Genomic DNA, 26576 nt, shown 5'->3' on the forward strand with positions numbered 1-26576 from the left:
GTTCCTAAACCAACTCCATTAACATAGTTCGTTACTCCCTTCTTTGGGGGGTGTAACAACATTCACAATTTTAGGAAGGCTTTCCACAAGATTTTGGAGTGTGTCTGTGGGAATATGTGGTCATTTGTGAGAGCAGGTGCTAGTGTTGGCTGGGAAGACCTGGCTCACACTTAGCATTACAGTTTATCCCAATGGTACGGTTGAGGTTCAGGGGTTTGTGCTGGACACTCTAAGGTTCTTCCATGCCAAAATGGTCAAACCATGTCTTTATGGAGCTGGTTTTGTACACAGGCATTGGGGGGGTGTAATTTACTAAAACTGGAGAGTACAAAATCTGGTGCAGCTCTGCATAGAAACCAATCGGCTTCCAGGTTTTATTGCCAAAACTTTGTTGAACAAGCTGCAGCTACAATCCAGTGTGGCTGTGCATGGTAGCCAATCCGCTTCCGAGTGCTCCGTTTTTTAGTAAATCAACCCCACAGTCATTTTGGAGAAGAGGAGGGCCTTCCGCAAAATATTACTGCAAGGCTGGGAGAGCACAAATATCAAAAATGTATTTTTATGATGTATTATTGAGCATACATTTCACTGGATACACCTGCTGAATGCATTCATTTGTGGGGGGCACATACTTTTGGCCATAGAGAGTAGCTGTGCACCAGGGGGCTACCAGCATTTTGAATATTCATACATCTGCCTTATTATCCAGAACAGAGACTTCAGTAACCATTGGAGAGCTCTGGCTAAATAGGCGATCCTTGCACCAGGGGAAAAAAAGAATAAAACATTTGTACTGATTTACAGTATTTGAAATATTAAAATACACTTTGAAAAATTAGGTTACTTATAAATGATTTACAATAAAATATTATATAAAATCTATATATACATAAATAGATTTCAGTGGTTATTCTCACACAGGGACAAGACTGGATCCAGCAGTCAGGGATGTGCCTAATATTGCTGTATATCTCCATTTCTTAGGATGACGCTCCATCAAGGTTGAGGCTCCTGGTGGATTCTTTGAGGCCCTCAGAATAAGGCGGAGTTCCTCTCTTCATTGGCGCTGAAATAAACATCAAGAAGGTGAGTGCCTGCTGCTTGTCAAAATACTTCTCTTACCATCTGCTTCAGTGGAAATCTTTGAAATTGTATTCATTTCTTTTTTTTTTTTAGTCCATTCACACTTCTGTGTTTTATAATATTAAAGTGTGTACTTTAGCAGGTTTGCTATTGCTTTATATGGTGCATCTGTGTCCTACATTGGATGTACACTGTATGAGACACATGCAAGGGCCTAGTGATGACAATGCAAGCACACAGAAAGGTGTGAATCCAGCCTTAAAAACTGTAAGTTAAATCGGTATATATTTTACCTTCCCCGATTCCCCTCTCCCCCTTTGTAAACATGCAATAACTTTTTTTTAACCACTTGCTGACTGGACAACAGTAATTTTACTGCTGGCCGGCCACTTCCCCAGAAACAGTGAGGTACCAGTACATAGTGGCGCAAGCCAAAACCAAATTGCGGTGCTCGGTATTGGGACTTATGAATAAATGGTTGTGGAACCAATCATTTGAGTTACTATTATTTCTTATGGGAAAATTTGCTTTGATATTGCTTTGGCCTGCTTCCGGAACGAATTATGCTTGCAATCCAAGGTTTTACTATATAATAGGTTATGTGTGTTCTGATCACCAGTCATCAAATGGTACCTGAGCCAAGCACAACACCTTGTACTCTGTGATAGCTGTGGGTCAATTAAAGCATCACAATAGTAAACAATGAGTCATGAATGAAAGTCCGTTAAAACGATTGCTTGTAACAGTGACGCTTACTGTATTGGCAATCAGCGTGGAAAGAAAAAATAAAAATAAATCCCTGATAACTCCTAAAGTAGTACAGTGTCACTATGATAACAATGAACAACTGTGATGACAGTATGTAAAAAAAAAAAAAAGTTAACAAAAAAATGTATAATATATACTTATAGAAGTATAATATCAGAAGATCTCAATTATCAAATGAATGCCCAATTTGTCCTGGTAAAAAAAAAACCTGTATAATTCACCTGGATGGTTATGACGATATATATTATATGCCAACATGTTAAAGCAGGGGTTCACCCAAAAAAACATTTTTTAACATTACATTCAGCCGAGTTGTCAAAATGACAATCGGCTGTTTTTTAAAAATTGTATCCCCCCGTACATATCGTATTTTCACCGCCGCTTCCTGGTATGTCTTCTGCGGGACTGGGCGTTCCCAATTGATTGACAGGCTTCCGACCGTCGCATACTGCGCGTCGGGAGTTGCCGAAAGAAGCCGAACGTCGGTGCACAGGCGCTGTATAGAGCCGACACGCAGTCCGGCTTCTTTCGGCAACTCGTGACGCGCAGTATGCGACGGTTGGAAGCCTGTCAATCGATTAGGAACGCCCAGTCCCGCAGAAGACATACCCGGAAGCGGCGGTGAAAATACGGTATGTACGGGGATAAAATAAAAAACAAACAGCCGATTACATTCAGCCGAGTTGTGGTGAACCCCCGCTTTAAGGTTTATTTTGATCTGGGGTTAAGCTACCCAGTGGCATAAGGAACCTTGTGTAAGATACACCTGGCCTGAATCTTCCCCACAGCTGCATTACAGGATGGTGGCTACCAAAGAAACATTTTATTCAGGGTGAAGGCTCACACCCTCATTTCCTCTTAAGCCCCCTCCTTTTTTCCCCCACTGCATTATGGCTGCTGCACTTCCACATTGAACAGTGAAGGGAGGACCAACAGTCCATACAAACCACCGACAAGAGCTTTGGACAGAACAAGTGACCACTAGTCTAGGGCTTATTTGTCTCAGGGAATGCATTGGCTGTTTTTCCTGGAGACGAGTACAAATGTGAGCATTTACATCTATGGGGAAATCCATAATAAAGAAGGTCAATGGTCAAAAATTGTGTGCTCCCTCTGAACCTCATCTGATGAACTGAAGGCAAGAAATAACATCCAGACCTGCATTTTTACATGAAGATCAGAAGATAATAATAATGTTGACATCCTGAACCAAAGTGGAGATTGGATCTATAGTCTGCCCTCGCTCCTGGCATGATCATCAGAGCGCCCCCCCATGTATCAGCCTCCATCCTGATCCGCTTTCCACTTTTGTTTAAGAAGATTAAAGCTGACGCGGCATATTTAATCTGCCAAACGGTACATGACAGGATATAAAGTGAGGAATGTCCTAACTCCTTACAATGTAATGTGTATCTGCGAGACCTCCAGGGTCCACCAAGAGCCAAGGAACACAGCCCACCTAGAGCGGCTAACGCATACAATACTACTACTGGGCGAAGAGCCAGGAATGTGGCCTGGACCGATTATCTGTGCTCAGATGAATGTACTTCCCCGGCTCAAATGAACCACTTCACCAAGTTCCCGGGGTCACCTCACTGTTGGGAGTAGAAAGGAAATGGTTGTGTGTGTGTGCCCCAGTCACATTCTGTGTGCAACACCGAGATCCGCAAACAGTTTGGGGACAATAGACAAGTTTTTACACACAGAGCAAGAGCTGCCCCCCAAACACGACAATTATCCAGCGCACTCCAAATTCATCTTACTGTACACAGAACCGTGCCGGCATTCACACCGCACTGGATTGCCTTTGATATAAGCTCCGTACAAAGTAAGCAGAGCACTGTGCTTCATGCTTCAACACTTACTGGAAATGTGGAATGTTGTCGGTTTTCACGAGGAAAACATTTGGTGGGTCTTTTTTCAACACAGCCTCCTATCTCTGTACATTTTTTTTTTTTTGGGGGGGGGGGGGGAGCTCCTGCTGGGAGCTATAATGAAGTCTCCTTCTTCCATCTTCACTTTAGAGCTTCAGATGTAAACGCCCAAGTCATTATTGATACATGTGAATAGGATTGCATGCAATCAGCCTATAAAAGGCAGCCTCTTTCAACCTTATTAACATGGAGAAAACTCTTGAAATACCTTTTATGTCTCAGGGCACTCTTGCTAACTTTTATTATCTGCAGCTCATGGTACATTAGTCTGAACAGTAAGTTAAGATAAAATAAATAAAAGTATAAGGATATTGGTATTTAAGCGGTTGACATCCGGGCCTGCTCTATGTATTAGGAAACAAATAATGGCCAGAAAAGCATAGAGTAAAAATGTTAGTGGTGGGCCATGGAGAGTGTTCCCAGCATTGGGGGGGTCAGTGATTACCTCCATATATACTGGTGGGCAATGGGATAAATTCCCCACTTACAATCAGTGGTTACTTAGATAAGAGGCTGAAATTTCTCAATTCTCAAGGAACCTATGGAGGAAGTCTAGGGCTCCATTGAACACTGGAGAAGAAAGGCTGACCTAAGGAGTAGAGGTCACTTTTGGATGCAACCAGAAACAGATTAATGTCACTGTGACCACATCACCCAGTCAATAAGAAGGTCAGGGGTGAGCATGGTAGAGAATTGGCAGGAAGTGTTAGAGCTTCCCAAAAAGGGTTAGGAGGTGGTACGGTTATAGTGGCAGCAGTCCTAACTTTTCCACTGTTTGGGACAAGAGGCACTTTCTGCCATTAAGCAACAATGTTTCTTGATCATACATCACGGGACACAGAGCCTTAATTACTTAATGGGGGTTATGTAGTCACCACAGGTGATTATTGGACACTGGCAAACCAGGCGTTCGCCACAATTGGTGGTTGCTCCCCCAAAATCTGTCGGAAGGAAAATCCTTCACTCCAGTTACCTGGAAAGTGGTAACCACAGATACCAGCCATCTAGGCTGGGGGTTCTAGTGCTAGAAGAAGCATTTGCCCAGGGAAAGTGGTCAGGGGCCGAAAAGCTCCTACCCCTCAACATTTTGGAGATTCTGGCAATTCATTTGGCCCTCAAAGTTTGGTCTTGCAGACTGCAAGGCTGGCCTGTTCGGGTTCAATCCGACAATGCAATGGCCGTAGCCTATATCAATCACTAAAGAGGGAACCGGAAGTCTGGATGCCCAAAAAGAGGTGAATCCGGCTTGGCCCAGGAGACCCTGGTACGCAGAAGTCGTAAGGATGGCAGTAGGAAAACAGGGTCCAATATTCCATCCTGCCTTACAAAGTCTAAATTTGATGGTTTGGCTGTTAAGACCCAAATTCTGAAGAAACGTGGGCTTCTGGGACCAGTCCCTGGTTAATGCTAGTAAGCCGACCTCCAGGCTCATCTACTACAGAATCTGGAAGGGATACTGTAGGTGACCGCGATATTATGTCAATCTTGCTCCCTTTCTCAGCAAGATTGACCACCTACAAGCCCCATCGCGGGAGCCAGCGCCGAGCCGACTCGCCGCGATGGGAACAAGCCGTCATAGAAGCGAAGGAGATCCGACATGGATTCCCGTCAATTCTAGCCGCGGCGTTTAGTATGAATCCTGAGGGGGAACTCCACGCCAAATTTTAAATAAATTGGCATGGGTTCCCCCCCAGGGGCATACCAGGCCCTTAGGTCTGGTATGGATTGTAAGGAGAACCCCCTACGCCGAAAAAACGGCGTGGGGGTCCCCCCACAATCCATACCAGACCCGTATCCAAGCACGCCGGCCGGTCAGGAAAGGAGCGGGGACTAGCGAGCGCCCCCCCTCCTGAGCTGTATCAGGCCACATGCCCTCAACATGGGGGGGGGTGTTGGGTGCTCTGGCGCAGGAGGGTGCCCTGCGCCCTCCCCCACCCCAAAGTACCCTGTCCCCATGTTGATAAGGACGGGGCCTCTTCCCGACAACCCTGGCCGTTTGGTTGTCGGGGTCTGCGGGCGGGGGCCTCTTATTAAAGGGGGCTCCCAGATTCCGATAAGCCCCCCGCCCACAGACCCTGACAACCAACGGCCAGGGTTGTCGGGAAGAGGCCCTGTCCTTATAACAACATGGGGACAGGGTACTTTGGGGTGGGGGGGGGGGGGCGCTTTCCAAGCTTATTTCCAATGGGCTCACACATGGCTCTGCTTACCAATGAGTGCTTATCATTACAAGCATTATGATGGATACTCTCTCCGAGACTGTGTGGCCCACTACACTGGCAGCACAGTCGTTGTGTCCGGAGGGGTGGCCAAGATAATTGGAGTTTGTTAACCATTTCATGTTTTGTTAAAAGCTGCACTTAGTGTATGTTCATCTTAACAAATCAAATAAGAGCTTGGAAAGAATAACTTTTCAATATTACATCCCAAGGTGATATTTACAATTTAACTTACAGGTAACATCTAAACGCACAGAGCTGGATAGGAAGCCGCTGTTTGCGCGCAGTGATGAGGACATTGCTGAAAAGCGGGCGTTTTGGATGTCTGCTTTGAACTTTTCTTCCTGTAAAAAAAAGAAATGTTTTTTATTTACTAGGGGAAAAAAAAAAATCACACTTAATTGTGCCAGTAATGCTCAATTTTTGCTTCTTGAAGCACATAAACAAGTACCAACCAGAACTATTTGATATACAGAGAGAGAGTTTTATGCTTTGCTCATATTTCATGTTTGATGTGTACAACCACTTTAATGCATTAAAAACCCTCCATGCTCAGTTCCCCCAATTCCCTCTTATTTATTTACCTGATTCCTCTTTTAATCCAGTGCTGTGCCCATCTGCAGCAACACTTCTCTTTCTCTCTCACAGGCACAGAGACCCCAACAGGAGCCATTATTATTAAGCTCCTGCTGCTGTAAATTAAACACTGAGGTTTCCTTACCTCTAGCTGTGACACTTTGAGTCACTAACCTGAAACCACACTCCCCAGAGAACCCTCACAGGCTAGGAGTCCCTCTGTAAATCTTCAGTGACCACTAAAGGTGCACTATACCTAATTTCCATTGGAGGCAATGCTTCCGATGCCATGCAGTTTTACTACAGTATACCCATAGAGAACAAGACTCTTTCACCAGAAGATTGGGCATCGATTTGGCAAACCGTTTAAAAATCCTCTTGCAATGTCCACGGCCTAGAAGACTCTTATAAAGTCCTCTCCCGATGGTATATTACACCGGCAGATATCGCTAAATATGTCCCTACCTATAAGCCCCTTTTTTCCCCCCACAGTTGTGGGGTTGATGGTGAAATGCTCCACATATGGTGGTCCTGCCCAGTGGAGCGTCGCCTATAGATTAGGGTGTATAATATGGTATTGTTGCTTATGCAAAGGAAAACCTTTTGGAAGCCTTACTCCACAGACCAATAAAAGACGTGCCACGGCAGTCTCACATTTTGATCTCCTTTAAGCCCACATGTGGAATCCCGTAGCTTAGAGGTTACATCTAGAATACAAAGCATCTTCATTAATGAAATGCTTACTGCAATTTTGGAGGACAAGCATGATAAATGTCTTCCCATCTGGTAGCCCTGGCTTGATTACAAGCACTTTCTTAAAGGACTTTACCCCCACATACATTTTGTCAGTGGTTTCCCCATAACATATGAATTGTTTTTCTTTAATTATAATGTGTTTGTGTTGCACCATTTTTTAGCATTTCACGCATGCACATATTGTTTTGGTTTTAATACTGTATTTTAAGCGCGGCACAGTTTTATATTTTGGATGCAAGGTTGGTGGTCACCTTTTTGTGCTAGCTGCTGGTATTTAATCTTGAGCGCTCACTCATACTGTTTTTGATTGATTACCAACCAGTCTCCCCTTTTACTACACTTGTGGCCGGAGAGAGCTTATTCTTGTAGTCCTATTTTGTGCTTGCTTTTGGGAACAAAGGTCATTCCCCATGGCAAGGTCCCTCCCCTCTCTTCCACCTGTCCTTTTTCTCAGGGCTCTAGGGGTCCCTTCCCCACTTTCGCTTGAGGGACACAATTTTTCCCCCCCTTTTTTTTTTAACTGCAAACCGACCCCCTTACCCTTTTTACAATACCTCTTTGTCAACTGCCTGCTGGGCCTGTTAATGAATGTTTCTTGTCTACCTCCTTTGATCGACCACAATGGGACATTGCCATAGATTTTTCTACATTATATGTGTTCTCTATTTTTCTGTTGATCAGGCCCCCCCCCCCCCGCTACAATGTATATGCTCATATTCTTATCCACTCCTGCATGGGTGTTTTATGTCTGTGTGTGTGTGGGGGGGGGGGGGGGGGGGGGCTAAACATTGCAGTGGATGAAAACTTTTGATCATTAGGGTGATTTCTGTTCTGATTTTAAAAGGAGCCAAACTACTATGTGATAAATTTAATATGATCATGATCCTTAAATAAAAGATCAGTTATATTTTCAATATCAATGACAACATTTCACTATTTCAGACAGGGGGATGCAAACTTTTCATTATTCCATTACCATTTGCCACCAAAATAAAACTCAATTTGTCCTGAAAAAAAGTTATAATTTACCTGGATACATAAAGTCTTTGCAATGATATGTACAGTTATACAAACACGTGTCAAGGTTGCAAAATTGGGTTTGGGCGTAATTTATTTTTTTACGTGTCCTTCACTTTCAGAATTTTTTTTGGGAGTTTAAGCACGTTTTAATATGTGCGTGTATATTTATATAAAATGAAGAAGAAAAAAAGGTGGCTCTGGCAGTGTAAGGGTTACACACTGGGTGATCCCTTACAAGATGGCTTTGGAAGAAACTTGTTGAAGTTCAGGGAAGTGTCAAATGTATACGTCCAGGCCTCAACATTTCTGTGTGCTGGCCACATGCATCAGGCTAGAGCACCATGGGTGAACTTAGATCACGCAATCAAAATCTCATCATTGATCACGGGTAATTAACTCCATAGAAGTGAATGGGGGCCCCCCGCTAAGCAGATTGTCAGTGGCTGGGACACACAGATACTACGGCATTCCAGGAAGTCTCCATAGTTACACAGCGTGGCTGAGGGAAAAAAATAAAAAAAGGAGGACATCCTACAGGTCTATATGACTAACTGTGAAAGACAAACATCTTCAGGACCCTTCATTGATACAGAGGAAGGCAAATAACCCATGATACCTTATCTGTTTTTTCTATAATGGCACATCCATTATGAATCGCTTATACCTGGCGATGGGTAGCCAATCGTTCAAATAGTCCTCAGTAGTGTATGGAGGATTCTGATGATGCAGCTTTGGGGGTACACACACAATTCTTGATAGAAAGATTATTGCCCAATTAGCAATTGAACAGTACACATAGGAAACAGTGGAGTGTAGTGATAAATTGCTAGTGGTGGCCCTGGTGCTCTAAATGTGTGCAATGGAGCGATACTACTTGGACATTTAGCAATCGCAAGCTATTAATCGCAGGATAGAACGGGCAACTTTAATAGTGTGCTTGTTTTAGCAAAAAAAATCACCCCATGTTTTCCCAATGTTAGCATGACCCTAGAAAGATTAGGCCGAGGCAAGAAGTGTGTGCCAAGCATGGAAACATAAGTGCTTGGCTTATACAAGTTTTTAGGTTTATTTTATATTACTTATCCGTGGTGGTGGTGTTGAAAAACTAAAGCCGTTTCATGCATGTGAAACGCACACTAAAAAGTGCACTTAAGGATGCGTCTTGTTTACCCTCCGAAAGGGTAGGACCTCTCTCCTGACAGGAACATAGGGTTTGACATGGTCTGCCTAGCCAGAAGGCTTGGTGGACCCCTCTCCTCGTGGCCAGCTGAAACTGACAAGAGTACCAGGTCAAGGGGCTCTCCTGAAGAACCCCCCCCCCCCCCCCCCCAGGGTCATAGGAGGAAGGAGATTGAGGGTCACACATCCTCCCCCTAGACAACAGGGCAAACCTGAGGACTCACACCCTTCATCCCGAGAAGGAAAAAAAACACACACACACACAAAAGTGAAAGTGACAAAACAATTGAGAAAAATAAATATAAGTGACTGTGCAATGTGTGCACTGGCTAGGTCCTGAGGCCTGGTAACAAAAATTTCCCCAAACTTTGCTAAAAGGCACAGTGCAGAAAAAAATGAATTTGGTGCCGTGACTGTGGGGTCCTGAACACAAGTTTTACTAAGAGCACACCTGAGGATGACCACTCCCAGGGGGCACAGACGCCATGGACTCTCTACCTTTTCCCAGCCCATGGCCAGACAAGGTAGATCCACTCAAATCAGGAGGTACTGGGCCCATCCAGTTTTCCCAAGGGAATTACTTCTGTGGCCACCCCGGTTTCTGTTCCAGCTGGTACTAGCCTTCAGAGTCCCCATCACTCCAGTAGGGATACTACGTAACCAGCCACTCCAGCTCCCAGTTAATTCAGAATGAGAGCATAGTACCCCTACTGGACACTGATGAAAACTTGTCTTTTGGCTAAAAAGATCAAGTGGTAGTATCTGTTCTTAAGCTTCTACTCAAGTTGTTCTAATAGTAGTCTGACAAACCAAAATGGCAGCCCAGTGACCTAGATGTGGATAGGTCAGTTAAGACCTAAGAATGTCATACCCTGTAATCCTGGATTCGTCGCTTTGAGTCTTCCAGCTGTTGCTGCAAGGAGCCGACGATCTCCCGATACTGCGCGTACCTTTCCTCCATTACTTCACGCTGGAGGTGAGAGTCCTACACAGAACACAGATTATCAGATCAATACAGCTACAGGTACAAAAGTAGTCCAATGTCATTCTGTGTGATCTGCTATATACAGACAGCTCTGTGACCTTTGCCTTTTTTTTTTTTTTAACCAAATTGGATTCATTAAAACATATATGGCATTTACAGAACTTGCTGAACCCCACTCAAACCACTAAATACACAAATGCTTTAGTACATACACGGTTTTACCTGCAAATTACTTTATATGCCTATCCACCCAGACCTGAGATTAAAGTATAACATTTTTTTATTTTTTTTTCATTTTGGATAGAGTGTGGGGGGGGGGGGGGGGATTAGAACACGTCAGGTTTTTATTGCTATGTCCCAGTTAGTGAGCTTCAACCTCTCTTCACCCTCCCAAAAGAGGCAGGAGACCCAATTGTTCTCTGCTGCAGTTCAGTAACACTTAGAGGTCTTGTCTCCCTCCTCCCCCCCACACAGACTATGATTGGACAGTGAAGGAGAAGCAGTAAACTCCCTCTGTCACACCGATTTCTTCCCCCATCACCCTGACCCTTGCACAGCAGAAAAATTGACTTGCTGTGTGCTTCCCCTACCTCTAATATTCTCAGCTTTACCGATTCAGGTGAAAACAAAAAAAACAAAACATTTATTGGTGAATATGGAACTGCATTCATTTGTGTATTTATTTACCTGCCTGGAGTTCATCTCTAAACTGTACATATAGCAAAAATCTGACACTTCTTTCACAACAGCAAAAAAATGTTTTGGCTATACAAAAACGTTAAATGTACAATACTATTAATATATATATATTTTTTATTAAATGCACAAATTGCCCAACCAAAAAGCAGAATTTATTGGGAGGATATTCATTCCTGGGCTATGAAAATGTGATGATGAATGTCCATATATTGGCCCCCGGCTCTTATACAGTGACTGCATGCCAAGCCACGATCTGCTTGTAGTCACAGTTAAATCTGTAGAAAGCGGCTTCGTTTCTGGCGATACACATGCGGTAACCATGACGCCACACCTGTTTCCCATTTTCACCCCTCCACACACATACCAACATATGGGACAAACTTCTCTCTATTGTGCCGATAAAACAAATCCTTATAGAGTGATATTTCAGCTATATAGAAGCAGGAATAAAAAAATCAGCCCGTGGTTCCCCTTAGAAAAAAAATAAAATCCATATATAGTCGCAATACCCTGACACTAATATGCAATCTGCCAATTCTGTGTGGACAGAAAACTTCCAAATCAGATCCAAGTAAATCTCTGAACTCAATGTAAAGGGAACCCATCTCAAAGCAATATACCTGTCTCAGTAGAGTCTGCTGGGATGATATTCCTAGAGTCATCATCACCAGTCCTCAAGATACTAAGGTTGAACCTAGGGACCTTCTCTGTCCCAAAACTAGGATGACCCACAAACCTGCAACCTTTTCACCAAGCAAGGCTCCATATAGAGAGAAGGATCTAGACTGGAAACCAAACAGTGTCACACAGGATGGAGCTCTGTGGGGAAGGGTAGTGCAGGCGTAGTGACATACCTGTGTGTGGCACAGGACCTCCACTGCAGCCCTTTACATCACCAAGGGTCTGCGGTCTAATATTCAGCATGTACAGGGATGGTCAGAGGCTACAGATGAGGTTATCAACTGGATAAACTCAGAGACCTGGCCCATGTGACATGAGACTGCTAGAAATCAACACTAAAAATATTGTGGGCCAGATCCACATAGATGTAGAACGGCGCAGCATATCAGAGATACACTACGCCGCCGTATCTTACCTAGCTCTAAGTCGAATCCAGGAAGAATTTGCGCCGTAAGTTACGGCGGCGGAATTTAAATCGGCGGGTTGGGGGCGTGATTCATTTAAATGAAGTGCGTCCCTGCGCCGATTGAACTGTGCATGCTCCGTTTCGAAATTTCCCGCCGTGCTTTGCGCGAAATGACGTCGCAACGACGTAATTTTTTGAACTTCGACGTGACTTACGTCCATCCCTATTCACGGACGACTTACTAAAAAAAAAAAAAAAATTCAAATTTCGACGCGGGAACGACGGCCATACTTTAACATGGCAAGTCTATGTATACGCCCCAAAATACCATCTTTAACTATACGCCAGAAAAAGCCGACTACAGACGACGTTAGAAAATGCGATCTTCGTAAATCGCTAATTTGAATACCCGACGCGAACTCCACCCAGCGGGCGCCAAAGTATTGCATCTAAGATCCGAAAGCGTACGCCTGTTGGATCGAACTCAGAAGCCGTTGTATCTTGGTTTGAGGATTCAAACTAAAGATACGACGCAGGAAATTTTAAAGTACGCCGGTGTATCAGTAGATACGCCGGCATACTCTCTCTGTGAATCTGGCCCTGTCTCTTTACATAAACATAATGTAATTGTCAATGAAAGCCTTTGACACTTATGAATTGCCTGTAATTATACTTCAGTATACTATAGTAACACATCCAACAAAAAGATCTGAAAACACTGAAGCAGAAGACTTTGTGAAAATGTATATTTGTGTCATTCTCAAAACTAGATTTGGATAGAATGTTGAGAGGTTAAGAACATCTGTCATTTTGTTATTGCTGTTTGTGTCCCTATTGGGAGATTAACTCTCCATATGTGTTCTGATCACCAATCACAGGGAATGAAGGTGAGGGCAAATCCAAAACGATGTTTCTACCAACAGAACAAGAAGGGAAATCTTCAAATAGGGAATACTTGTTCTGTGACAACTGTCTGGTAGAGAGTTTTTCACACTGGAAAGAGATCCTCTTGAGTCTAATCAGGCACAGATGACTAAAAAAAATAAAACATGCTTTTAATCCTAGTCACAGGTGTTGTATATGGAGATAAGCAATGAGCATGTGGGGTTGGAGGAGTAACTGTAAGGTTTGGGGTATATGAAAGCCATATTTAGTTGCATTTCTATGTGGTAATTGGATTCTCTTTTATGCTCTGGGCCATTTCTGTACTTGCTTTTGCCATATTTTGCAAAATAAAATGATCTAGGAGTCTCTGCACCCGTTTCCCCAAAAACATACATGACCCTGGCCTGGGAGCCATGGAAAACAAAGTATATTGTGTATAATTAAAGCAGGGGTTCACCCTAAATAAAATTTTTATATTACATTGAGCTCACTTCAGAGATTGACCGTATGCTGATGTTTTTTTTTTTTTTTTTTTTTTTTTTTGTCGTACATACCGTAGAATCGCTATTCTTAACCCCCCCCCCCCCCCCCGGCTTCCGGGTGGTGAATCCTGCGGGACTGGGCGTTCCTATTCAGCAGGCAAGTGATTGACGTGATGACGAACACTACCCCCGTCGCATATGGAGCGTCACAAGTTGCCAAAAGAAGCCGGACGGCGAGTCGGCGCTATACGGCGCCTGCGCACCAACGTTCGGCTTCTTTTGGCAACTTGTGATGCTCCATTTGCGACGGGGGTAGTGTTCGTCATCACGTCAATCACTTGCCTGCTGGATAGGAACGCCCAGTCCCGCCGGATTCACCACCCGGAAGCCGGGGGGGGGGGGAATAGCGATTCTAAGGTATGTACGAAGAAAAAGAAAAAAAAAAGATCAGCATACGGTCAATCTCTGAAGTGAGCTCAATGTAATATTACAATTTTTTTTTTAGGGTGAACCCCCGCTTTTAATTCAGACTCCTGTGTTCCATGGGTGTGATCCTTCCCGTCCTGCCCCTATATATCTGTATATGGATGGTATCCTGTGTGTATTGGGTCCTCGGCCTCTCCCACAGCCATGTGCTTGGCGCTATTTAGCATTGACCAGGCTGCTGTTTTCCTCCTGTATATTATGGAGATTCTTGTTCTCTGTACAATAATAATAAGAAAAGTCCTATAATGCGGCAGGTCTAATCCCAGTGAATAGAACAATAGCTTTCTCACAGCTGTGCGTTCCCATCAGCCTCCACAGGACCCGATTGTATCTGTAGGTCTGAGTGCTACTATAGCAGAGCACTGACACTGCAAGCTAAAGAATGGCTCTCATTCATGGCAGCCCCATTCAGATCATTTTCTCAAGGTCGTCCCATACTCGATTTCCCCCCTTTGTTCCCTCACACCGGAATACGAATGTCCTAGGGGCCCTATTCATTACAAATGAACATTGTGAGAATTGCTTGTGGTTTCTCAGCTCTCGGGGCGCAGAGATTAGAGGTAAGACCCCCACCACATTCCTGTGTCCCCCTTCTGGCTGCTGGAAGGGAGGCGGCCTGTCCTGGGAACGCACTCTGTGCACATGCAAGTTATTGTCTTGTACGGTGCTGGAGAGAAATGGAAGGCAGCAAACATTGCACTGTGTCACCAATCCTCAACATCGCATCTATTATAAATCCTTCATCTCTCTGCAGGGAGCACAATAATCAGTGTCTCTCTAGGAGTAGATTTGTGGGGGCAACTTTACTTCCTGTAGATATGCATGATGTAGCGCTCTGCGGACAGGGGTGACATTAGAAGTCTGTAATACTCCAGCACTGTGCAGTGCAGCTTGACCTAACATTACTTCTCTCACAGCCTGCAGTTATGTAATGCCAAGCTCCAGCCTTATCTCCAGTCTTGAAAAGTTATACAGACAGCAATAAACAGATGACAGAGGGTCCAATCCTCCTCTACTTAATACAAAACTAAACAACAGTTTGTCATTGTGATGTCAGGTAGTGACTATATTAGGGCAAGGGAACTGCACTCCTGTACTGGTCATGGCGGAGGGCTGTTACTGTGCTCATTGCGTCATCAGGTTGTGGTTATTACAGGGTAGTGATCACTCTGTACTAGTCGTGACAGAGGGCCATCGATGAGATACTGTTCATGATGAAGGGGTGTCACTGTGGTCAGGTAGTGGCCATTAGAGGCCCGTGGTCACTGTAATAGCCGTGACCAAGGGTTGTCACTGTGATCATTATATAGTCATGTAGTGGTCATTCTACGACCATGGTAACTGTGCACTCCTGTACTAGCATGGCGGAGGGCTGGTCATTGTGTGACTGGTTTGTGGTCATTGTAGGGCCACAACCACTATACACTGCTGTACTAGCCATGGCAGAGGGCTGGTCATTGTAGGGCCACAACCACTATGCACTGCTGTACTAGCCATGGCAGAGGGCTGGTCATTGTGTATTCCTGTACTAGCCATGGCGGAGGGCTGGTCATTGTGTGACTGGTTTGTGGTCATTGTAGGGCCACAACCACTATACACTGCTGTACTAGCCATGACAGAGGGCTGGTCATTGCGTATTCCTGTACTAGCCATGGCGGAGGGCTGGTCATTGTGTGACTGGTTTGTGGTCATTGTAGGGCCACAACCACTATGCACACCTGTACTAGCCATGACAGAGGGCTGGTCATCGTGTGACCAGTTTGTGGTCATTATAGGGCCACGGTCACTATGCACTTCCATACTATTCACGGCAAAGGTCTGACCATAGAATGTATGGTCATATAGATGGACACAAAATCCAGTCGATGTAGCTGGCAAGGAAGACACATAGGGAGGGAGGTAGATGTGGTTTGCTCTTTCCTTCCCAGACAGTGCTTTACAGCATCACCCGTAAAATGCTGTACAGCAATTCTACATGGGATCGGGAGAAATCATTAGCCATAGTGCCGAGGGAAGGGCCAAGGTCTCTAAAGATGGACATCAAACACCCATTTGTCAGCAGACCAGTATGAGCTTCTGCTCACAAGGGACAAGGAAGTGTGATAACTTCACAAGAACATCAGTTTTCTCATCCCAACACTTAAGCAGCTCCACTCATAACCTAAAATCAGTAGAAATTTGTGTAAATCTTCTGTACTCACGTTTAGATCCTTCATGTCATCCAGCAGACTGAGCTTCTCTGGGACAGACTCCAGGTGATCTAGAGCCATTCGTGTACTCTGAAATCGCAAAGAGACAAGTCTTTACAAACTGGAATAAAAACACTGTCTACCTTTGTTACTTTGTCTGCTCCATACACAAGACATGGCCTGTGGCAGTCTACAGTTAACACCGTGCTTTGTGGAAATGTGCAATATTTGTATGAAATCATTTTAAGGTTTTCTCATATTGCTAGAACAAAGGCTGCATGTGGACTTTCAGGCCCCAGGATGAGGAAAATGTGTCTAAAAGCCAACCACAAACACAGATAATAGGTCACTATAAACCCTTCCAGCTGGACCTTTGAGATGATCTTCATGCCAGGTGGTTCCTGATCATGTGGTTACCATGATTGGCTGTCACTGTAATGATGCGATTAGAAATCTGTCCTACCACCTCCCAAGTATTGCTATGTGACTGGAAGTGATTGGCGACAGTGCGGTCACAGTGCTGGGGGGTCACGCAATTAGGCATGTTCCCAGCACAAAACACATGACAGAACTGCCACATACATGTGTACAACTGATGGGAGGGAATTAAAGAAGCTGCTAGCCAGCGATGAAGTCTGCTAGGTGTTTAAAGAGCTAGCACTCCAATTATCATCTGTAATTAACCTCACCAAATTGGAGTTTTTTCATTGCTTTAATAGTTTTTACATAGCTGGCTGAAAGTATTAACAATGTCTTGTATGTAAAGGCTGCTCGACACACTTCTCTGTACTGAATGAACACAGTGCTTTCGTTTTTCCGGGTCCCACAGTACATTAGGTTACAACTAGGGCAGGCCATACACAATATTTTTTCTTTTGTTGAACCAGTGGGTTGAACTAAAGAAAATAAATAGATTTCCTTATCCACACATTCAAGGTGGATTGGGAAATAGATCTCATGGAGCTATTGTATGCCGACAGTAGGAAGGTTTCCCTGTCAGAATACAGTCATCAGCGCCACCAGCTCAATCAAGAGATGGACTTCTGTACAACCAGCCTGCCCATAGATGCATTTAAATCTATCCGAGCCCTCCTGAACCTGCTGAATTTCAATCCATCGGTGGCCAGCTTAACGTGATTATAAGGGCTTGTTTTTTTCCCCTATGTTCCCCAAACATGTTATAAATTACCTGCCCTGTAGCAGTGGATTTGGATAGAACAGCCTGGATCCTCCTCTTCTTGGGTCCCTCGTCTGTACTCCTGGTCCCTCCCTCCTGTTCAGTGCCCCCCCAGGAAGCAGCTTGCTATGGAGGCACCTGAACTGAGTAACAGCTCCCTGTGTCCATTCAGACATGGAGACCCAACCCCTCTCTCCCCTAATTGGCTAGCTGACTTTGATTGACAGCAGTGGGAGCTGCTGTGTCTCAGCCAATCAAGAAGAAGAATCTGGATGGCTGAGACACTCGTGTACATCTCTGGACAGAGGGGCCTCAGGCAAGTGTTAGGGGGGGCTGCTGCACACAGAAGACTTTGTATCTTAATGCACAGAATGCATTAAGATAAAAAACCTTCCGACTTTACAACCCCTTTAATGCCCGGTACACACGATCTGATTATCGGACGAATGATCGTCCATTTTTTTTTGTATGCTAATCTCACGTCGAATCTGGTGAGTTTACTAAAGTCACGAAAATTCTCGTACGGCAGAATAAAAAATTGGAAGTCATGTCATGTGTTGTAATGCATTTGTATTGCATTTTCGAACGACAGCTTTACTGATTAAACGAAAATCGTACGATCTGGCATCATACAGAAAAAAATTCTGTGCATGTCCGATAGAATAAAATCAGATGAACTGTCCTGATCGGCTCTCGGAAACTCTGTACTAACGATCCTATTATCCGATCGAAAGCGGCATTTTTCGTTCGATTTTCGGATCATGTGTACGAGGCTTAAGACTGCCTTTAAGGCTCCATTCACACTGGCACCATCTGTCATGCGACTTTGAATACTACTGTTTTTCAATGTTCAAATATGTGCAGTGGCTTAAAGTGGTAGTAAACTCTTTACTACCACTTTCACTTACAGGTAAGCCTATAATAAGGCTTACCTTCAAGTATAAAGAATATTTTCTAAACCTGTACAGGTTCAGGAGATATTCCCCTCGCAATGCGCCACTGACTGCAGCAGCGCATGCGCAGGGGGGATCTTCGGCTAAGACCTTGCCGGCCAAGAAGCCTCCCGCGCGCATGCGCCAATCACAGCGCTGGAGCGGCGATACCCGGAAGACACGCCGAGGCAAGATGACATCTCCCTCGGCGTGGACCAGGTAAGTTCCCCTAACCTCGTTCCAAGGTAAGTATTTCATAATGAGCTAGTATGCGGTGCATACTAGCTCATTATGGCTTTTACTTTTCAGGGATGGAAAAAAAAACGCCTTTACTACCGCTTTAAGCCTCGGACCATTTTGTTGCTAAAGGACCAGGCCCCTTTTTGCGATTCGGCACTGCATCGCTTTAACGGACAATTGCGCGGTTGTGCGTTGTGGCTCCCAAACAAAATTTACGTCCTTTTTCCCCCACAAATAGAAGTATTTTTTGGTGGTATTTGATCACCTCTGCGGTTTTTATTTATTGCGCTATAAACAAAAATAGAGCGACAATTTTGAAAAAAAAAAATGCTATATTTTTTACTTTTTGCTATAATAAATATCCCCCAAAAATATATAAAAAAAACGTGTTTTCCTCAGTTTAGGCCGATACGTATTCTACATATTTTTGGTAAAAACAAAAAAAAAAACGCAATAAGCGTTTATTGATTGGTTTGCGTAAAAGTTACAGCATCTACAAAATAGGGGATAGTTTTATGGCATTTTTATTAATATTTTTTTTTTTTTTACTAGTAATGGCGGCGATCATCCATTTTTATCATGACTACGACATTATGGCGGACTCATCGGACACTTGACACTATTTTGGGACCATTGAATTTTTTACAGCGATCAGTGTTATAAAAATGCACTGATTACTGTGAAAATGACACTGGCAGTGAAGGGGTTAACATGTAGGGGCGCTGAAGGGGTTAACCTGTAGGGGGCGCTGAAGGGGTTAGGTGTGCCCTAAGGGAGTGATTCTTACTGTGTGGGGGAGTGGCTTGGTGTGTGATGTCACTGATCGTCGTTCCCTATGACAGGGAACAGACGATCAGTGACACTCGAACTAGGAAGAACAGGGAAAGGTTTGTTTACACTTACCTCTCCCCGTTCTTCAGCTCTGTGACCCAATCGCGGGACACTGGTGGCGATTGGGTCCGTGGGTGCGGAGCTCAGGACTGGGTCACGAGCGCGCCGTCGACCCACGGCAGGCTCTTGAAGACTACGTACCTGTACGTGCTTATGCCCAGCCGTGCCGCTCTGCCGGTTAAAAAGGTTCCTGCGCTACTTTGGTCCGACTTGAGTGCTATAGACTGCAATGTAAACCCTCAAAAGTCACATGAAAGTCACACTTGAATGTTCTACATACAAAATTTGCACAACAGTCATCCATTATCATTGGTCAATCAAACCCATCCAAAGTTGCATTTGTACAAATGTGAATGGAAATAAAAATGTGGTTAAAGCATTTAAGAATTCTACTTCCCTCTCCCCTTCTTACACCTATACTGACTAACCCTGTATCACCAAAAAATAAATGATATACTTACCTATTTTCAGCCCGGCTCCAGTTCGATGATGGGATTTCTTGTGACTGTCAGCACTGTCTGCATGGGAAAGGTGCGCACCCAACAATGGCTGGTTATGCCTGGGAGCAGTGACATCATCCATAGGCTTCCTATGGCCCATTCGTTTGTGGTGCTCCCTCATCTCCCCTGCAGTTACCGCTGACTGACACATGGAAGCTGGACCGTGTGACCGGAGTGGTCAGAAAATAGTGAGCCTAGGTGTTTTCAGGTTAGTTTTGGCTTTGCCTGGAATTCTACTTTAAGCCCGATAGCAGAATATGGGACACTACTGTTCTACTCCAAGGTGAGAAGGGCAGAGGAAAATTTCCATTCCCGGTACCTGCAATGAGTGACAGGAAACACCAGGCAGTGTTGATGTATTGCAGAGACTGAGATGAAGACCATCTGCTCCGGCATTGCTCTATAATACCAGTTACGGCAGGTTTACAGTGCTGCATTTCACCCGAAATCCAATTTATCCCAAATTGCTGCAATTCAGGTACAGCTTCTCTATGGTTCTACACTAATGTCTTTGGATGTCTCTGGAATGCAATGCCAGCTAAGGAGAATAATCTACTAAAATGATGGATACATTATACAAGGCCTTATGTGCTTCACCATATGCGAAAACTGAGGGTGCGGGGAGTTTGCGGTCGCTGTTTTCAGTGGGCTAGACCTACACACTTTACTGCAGTTCATTTCTGGAAAGTGCTGCATGCTGCAGTTTATGCACAATGACTTCCACTAGGTTCAATAGTAATGGCTTAGTGGTCAGCACTTCTGCCTTGCAGCATTGGGTCCCCAGTTCTGATCCCAGCCAAGACACATATTTTCCCTGTACTCACATGATTTCCAGGACACCATCTTCATGGAGTCTGCATATTCTCCCTGTGCTTAAATTATTTCCAGGACACCATCTGCATATTCTCCCTGTGCTTACATGGGTTTCCAAGACACTCCCTGCATGGAGTCTGTATATGCTTGCATGATTTCCAGGACACTATCTGTATGGAGTCTGCATATTCCCCCTGTGCTCACGTGGGTTTCCTTTGGGTATTACAGTTTCCTCCCACCCTCCAAAGAAATGCTGGTAGGCTTATTTGCTCTAGTATATGTGTCAGAGAATGTGAAATAAGGATCGTAGATTGTAAGCTCTTTCACAAAAAGGACTGATATGTATGTGTGTGCAGTATGTAAAGACGCAGGTGTGTGCTGGTTCGCACTTTCGCCTAGCAGTAAAAGGGTTGATGGTTCGATTCACAACCACGACACTACCTGCCTGGAATTTGCATGGTCTCCCTGTGCCTGTGTGAGTTTCCTCCGGATACTCCAATTTCCTCCCACACGCCAAAGACCGGTAGGTTAATTGGGTCCTGCCAGTATGTGTATATATGCGAGTTAGGAACCTTAGATTGTAAACTCTTGTAATGAAAATCTGGAGCCCAAAATGCACAGATTTTATTGGCTCCAGCTTGCACAAGGGATTCTCGAGTCCCCCTGCTGGGCTCCGATGGATGCTGCCTCCTGGTGTACACCTGCACTGGGGCTGTTCTGCTGAACACAGAGGAATAACATGAGCAAGAGATGCCGCTCAGGTGCTTTTCACTGACCTCAGGAAAGTAGTGCAGTGCAGGTGTACTTGTAATACAGAGGAGAATCCATGTGCTGCCTTCCATCACACTGCTATGGCAGGTTTACTTCAATGAATTATGTCCTGTTTATTAGGCCTTTGGTGGACAGTTTTTGGCGCACGCGATCCTAGTACACCAGTCAGAGTTAAACAATTCCTTTCCACTAACCACCATAGATTAGGACTGACCTGTTACACCCTTGTGTTTCAGGAATTTACATAAAAGACAGTGATGCGTTTTGGGGTTGTGATTGCTGCACACGCCCTGAACCCGCAGGGAGTTTGTGTTTTACAGAGGATTGTGTAATAATGCAGATAAAGACAAGATTGACTTGTGCAATCTAGACTAAAACTGGCATTTGGTGTTTTATCAATTCATTGCTTTTGGCAGGGCCTCCCCTGGAGGTCAGTCACTGCACAGCCTGTGGCCCCTGATCTAACTGCATGGGAAGGTGGCTTGTGCCTCCCACCTCACCAGACTGCGGCCTCTCATCAGTGAAATAATATGACAATGCAGGCCGGCTCCAGACAGCCTCACCATCCACAAAAACTACAATCCTCTTTGGAAACTGAGCCGAGATGGGAGATAAAGCACCCAATCAGAGAGCTGTCACTGCGGCGCACAGAGACTTTAATAATTCCCCGCCGCTCGTGTCCTTCCTGTAGATCAGATTTTTGTCAAGCAGTTTGTTACCAGAGATACACAGTGCCAAAACAATTTAACATTTAATCTGTCAGCTGCTCTCTGTTTGCCAATAAACCCGCAACAAAGTGGCCAAATAAAGGATGTTTTTATTTAAAGGAGTTGTAAAGGGAAAAAAATGTTTGCCTAAAATTAATGTCTGCAAGGTAGACAGACAGAATAGTGTAATGATTCTGTTAAAAAACAAGTAAATACCTATTAAACTCCTTCATCTATATCACCTCCGGCATTCTAGTTTCTGTTCTCTCATTCACTTCCTGGTTTGCATCGCTCGTTCATGTAAGAACTACATTTCCCAGTATGCATTGCGCCACGCCCAGTAATTCACACCTCCTTGGGGTCTCTAACACGTAGAGAGCGTCCTGCAGCACAGATGGAGTTTCCAGGAGGGGGTGAGCATGTTACTGACCACCGCAGTAAAGCCTCACTTCACGGTGGTGAATAACAATCTGACAAGCAGGAAGTGAACAGAACAGAGAAGAAATAGAGCAACTTCTGAGCAAAAACGAACAATGAGGAAGTGAAAAGAGGAATGTCTGCAGGTAAAGAATGCTTATTATGAAAAAAAAAAATGTTTTCCTTTACAACCCCTTTAAGGGAAATAAAAAGATTGTTATTGCTTTGTTCAGGTGCTGGCAACCCCAAGAATGCAATGCTGTTTGTGCTGGCACCCATTGCCATTAGCTGCCCCCCCCCTGTGACTGAAGAAAAGCCAGTGACCAAAGACAATGGTCTGATGTGCAGAAGAAGCCCACCTCTGTGCCTATAGCAGTACCTGGATAGTGCATGTATTGGGGCTGGTCAGAGGTTTAAAGTGCATACATTGGGACTGATCTAGAGAAGGTGCTGCGGGAAATGGAGGGGGACTACAATGTACAGCCATCTCTAGAAAACCTTGATAGGGTCAAGATACATATTTGGCGCATATGGAGGACAGGCCCCCGGTGGTGGTATCTCTGATAGAACCGGATGGTTCGGTAGTCACGGATCCCCCGAAGGTGGCAGATAGATTCAAAAATTTTTATGGGGACCTATATAGATCACAGTGCCATAATACGCCAACGGAAATCAGACTATTTACATAGATTGCAGTTTCCCAGATTGAATTTAGAACAAACTAAGATATTAGAGGCCCCAATCACCACGCAGGATATAGATAATGCAGTGTCACAGCTAGCCAAATCTAAGGCACCGGGACTGGATGGCCTACCCTTAGAGTTCTATACCACGTACTCAGAGATTTTAGTCCCTAGACTTAAGGATTTGTTCCATTCTATTTTTGAACTGGGAATACTTCCCTCTTCTATGCAGGAGGCCCAGATCATCGTGCTCCCAAAGCCGGGCAGGGATCCACAATACCCAGAGTCATACAGACCGATATCTCTGTTGCCGGTGGATATTAAGATCCTGGCCAAGGTGCTGGCTACTAGATTGAATGAGGTTATTCTCTCCTTGGTGCACTCGGATCAGACCGGGTTCATGCCGGGAAAGAATACAGCAATGAATATACGCAGATTATTTATGAATATTCAAGCCCAACATGACAATATGGGGACGAGAGTAGTGGTGGCGCTAGACACGGCCAAAGCCTTCGACTCGGTCGAATGGCCATACCTGTGGGAATGCTTGAGGTGTTTTGGATTTGGACCAAATTTCATTAAATGGGTACAGCTTCTATACCAAACCCCTAAGGCTAGAATTTTTGTCAATGGCTGGCTATCGGACCAGATCTCCCTGGAGAGGGGTACGAGGCAGGGTTGCCCCCTGTCTCCACTATTATATGCCCTGGCTATTGCCATACGGACATGCCCGGAGGTGATCGGACTTAGAAAAGGAGACAATTGGGAAAAGATAGGATTGTACGCGGACGATACGGTTCTATACTTGGCGGACCAGGGCCCTTCACTAGCGGCGGCACTAAATATCATAGAGGACATAGGCAGATTCTCAGGGCTCAAAATAAACTGGGACAAATCTAAAATCCTCCCATTAGACCAGTTCCCCCCATCGAAGACTCAATCGGAGTTGCCATTACAGAGGGTGGCAGAGGTCAAATATCTTGGAGTAATAGTCACCAGAAATTTACAAGACTATGTATCCCTTAACATAGACCCTTTATTTGCGATCATCAAATCTAGAACCCAGGCATGGGCGAGGCTACCTTTGGGGGTCATGGGAAGAATCAATTTAGTTAAGATGATCTTACTTCCCAAAATCCTATACATGATATGGCATGCTCCCTTGTATATCCCGATGAAGATCTTCAAACAGATGGAGGCAATACTAAACTCCTTTGTATGGGGATCGGGCAGGCATAAGCTAGCATGGCAAGTACTTAAGAATCCCACATCGGAGGGGGGATGTTCCCTCCCAGACATCCAAGATTACTATGTAGCGGCACAACTATCTCATCTGTATCACTATAATAAAACTGAGTCGAGGAGATATGGGTCGATGGTTTGCAATAAACCGGGAAGTGTGTTCCACACTCCCTGCCAGGTAGTATTCAGGAGGGGACAGGGTGGCTGTAAAACGCCACAGTTTGGCGCAGGAATGCTCATACATCTCCAAAAAATATGGGACATAGCCCTTAAAAAACAAAATAGATCACATACCCACTCGCATACGCCATTATGGGCTAATGGAGGTATGCCAGAACTGACTTCTGTACCGGACCCTCAGGTATGGGCCTCATATGGGGTGCTGTACCTTTCCCAGATCATGACAGAAAGCGGAGTCAAGCCATTCTCAGTGGTAAGAAGGGAGTTCTCCCTCCCACAACAATTCTTATTCAGATATTTACAGCTCAGGCACGCACTTAGAAAACAATTGGCATTAGGGGCGGTGGACCTAAGTGTCCCACCGGTGCTGGATGTCATCTGGAGCCGACTCGACCAAACTTATATCCAACTTGTACCACACCATTAGACAACGTAGGTTGAACAGGATAGTACAGGCAGCGAGAATACAGTGGGAGCAGGATGTAGGCCCAATTGAGGCAGAGGACTGGGGGGAAATACTGGAAGGCGTGAAGACTACATCCCCCAAGCTGTCAGATAGATTGACACAACTGTACATAATTCACAGGGCATACCTGACGCCACTGAGATTGACAAAGTTCCAACCCACTCGGAGCCCGCTCTGCCCCAAGTGTTTATTGGCGGAGGGCACCTTCTACCATTTGCTGTGGCAGTGCCCGGACATGCAAGCATATTGGTTACAAGTGACGCAATTCCTACATGACAATATGGGATCGCCGGTGGGAATGGACCCTAGATTGTGCCTGCTGGGTCTGATACCAGATGTTGAGGTTGACAAGTACCAGACCATTTTTATACTAGAGTCACTCTTTATAGCAAGAAAAGTGGTAGCTAAGGCATGGCTGCGAGCGACGGCCCCGTCCTTACAGGACTGGAAGAGGGAAATAAATGCTGTACTGCCTTATAGGAAAATTATATATATGCATAGGGGCCGCCCACAAAAAATCTCTAATGTATGGGATCGGTGGCTGGAAGATGGGGAAACATGTACTGTATAAACCACAAGGGATAAGGGGGAGGAGGCGGGCGGAGGGCAGAAGGATGACATCTGAATACATGGAGATTTGAATTGAGATATTCTATGAAAGACATGTATAAGCTGATTGTAATAAAGTCACATGACCCTACCTGGAATGTAATGTCAATACGAACAGCCTTGAATTTTGAACACACGTGTAGTAGAACAGAAGGAAATGTAACTTCTGCAATGCATAACCTGTACACCCTGAATACATCTCAATAAACTTGATTTTTTTCTGGTTAAAAAAAAAAAGCATAATGAGCTAGTATGCACCGCATACTAGCCCATTATGTGACTCTAACCTGAAAATGAAGCCCGTGCCATCCCCTGTGCAGGTCACGTCCATCTTCACCCCTTTTTCTTTCCGGGGCTGCAGACTGGCAGGCCGGAGCTACGTGATGTCACTCCCGCGCGTGCATGCGGGAGCCGTTAGTCACGGCACACGCTGAGGAAGAAACGGCACGGAGGTCCTTTTCTTCTCAGCGCATGCGCCGATGGCGACATTGGCGCACTACAAGTGAAATATCTCACACGATTAGGAGACATTTCCACTACCTATAGGCAAGCCTTATTCTAGGCTTACCTATAGGTAGAAGTCACTCAAAAGCATTTACA

At 44.8% G+C, this 26576-nt stretch overlaps 1 protein-coding gene across 1 annotated transcript in view; it reads right to left on the bottom strand.

Annotated features, from left to right (window-relative positions):
• Window positions 1-840: 840 nt before the first annotated feature.
• Window positions 841-26576, bottom strand: part of CEP128 (centrosomal protein 128) — a 256542-nt gene continuing 230806 nt past the window's right edge. The window contains exons 25-28 of the mRNA XM_040333200.1: window positions 16361-16438; window positions 10407-10520; window positions 6240-6348; window positions 841-1066 (exon numbers count right to left, since the gene is read on the bottom strand). Coding sequence (XP_040189134.1) covers window positions 981-1066; window positions 6240-6348; window positions 10407-10520; window positions 16361-16438 — 387 coding nt within the window. The 3' untranslated portion in view covers window positions 841-980. The remainder of the gene's footprint in view (window positions 1067-6239; window positions 6349-10406; window positions 10521-16360; window positions 16439-26576) is intronic.

The sequence above is a fragment of the Rana temporaria genome, chromosome 13, assembly GCF_905171775.1.
Source record: "Rana temporaria chromosome 13, aRanTem1.1, whole genome shotgun sequence".
NCBI lineage: Eukaryota > Metazoa > Chordata > Amphibia > Anura > Ranidae > Rana > Rana temporaria.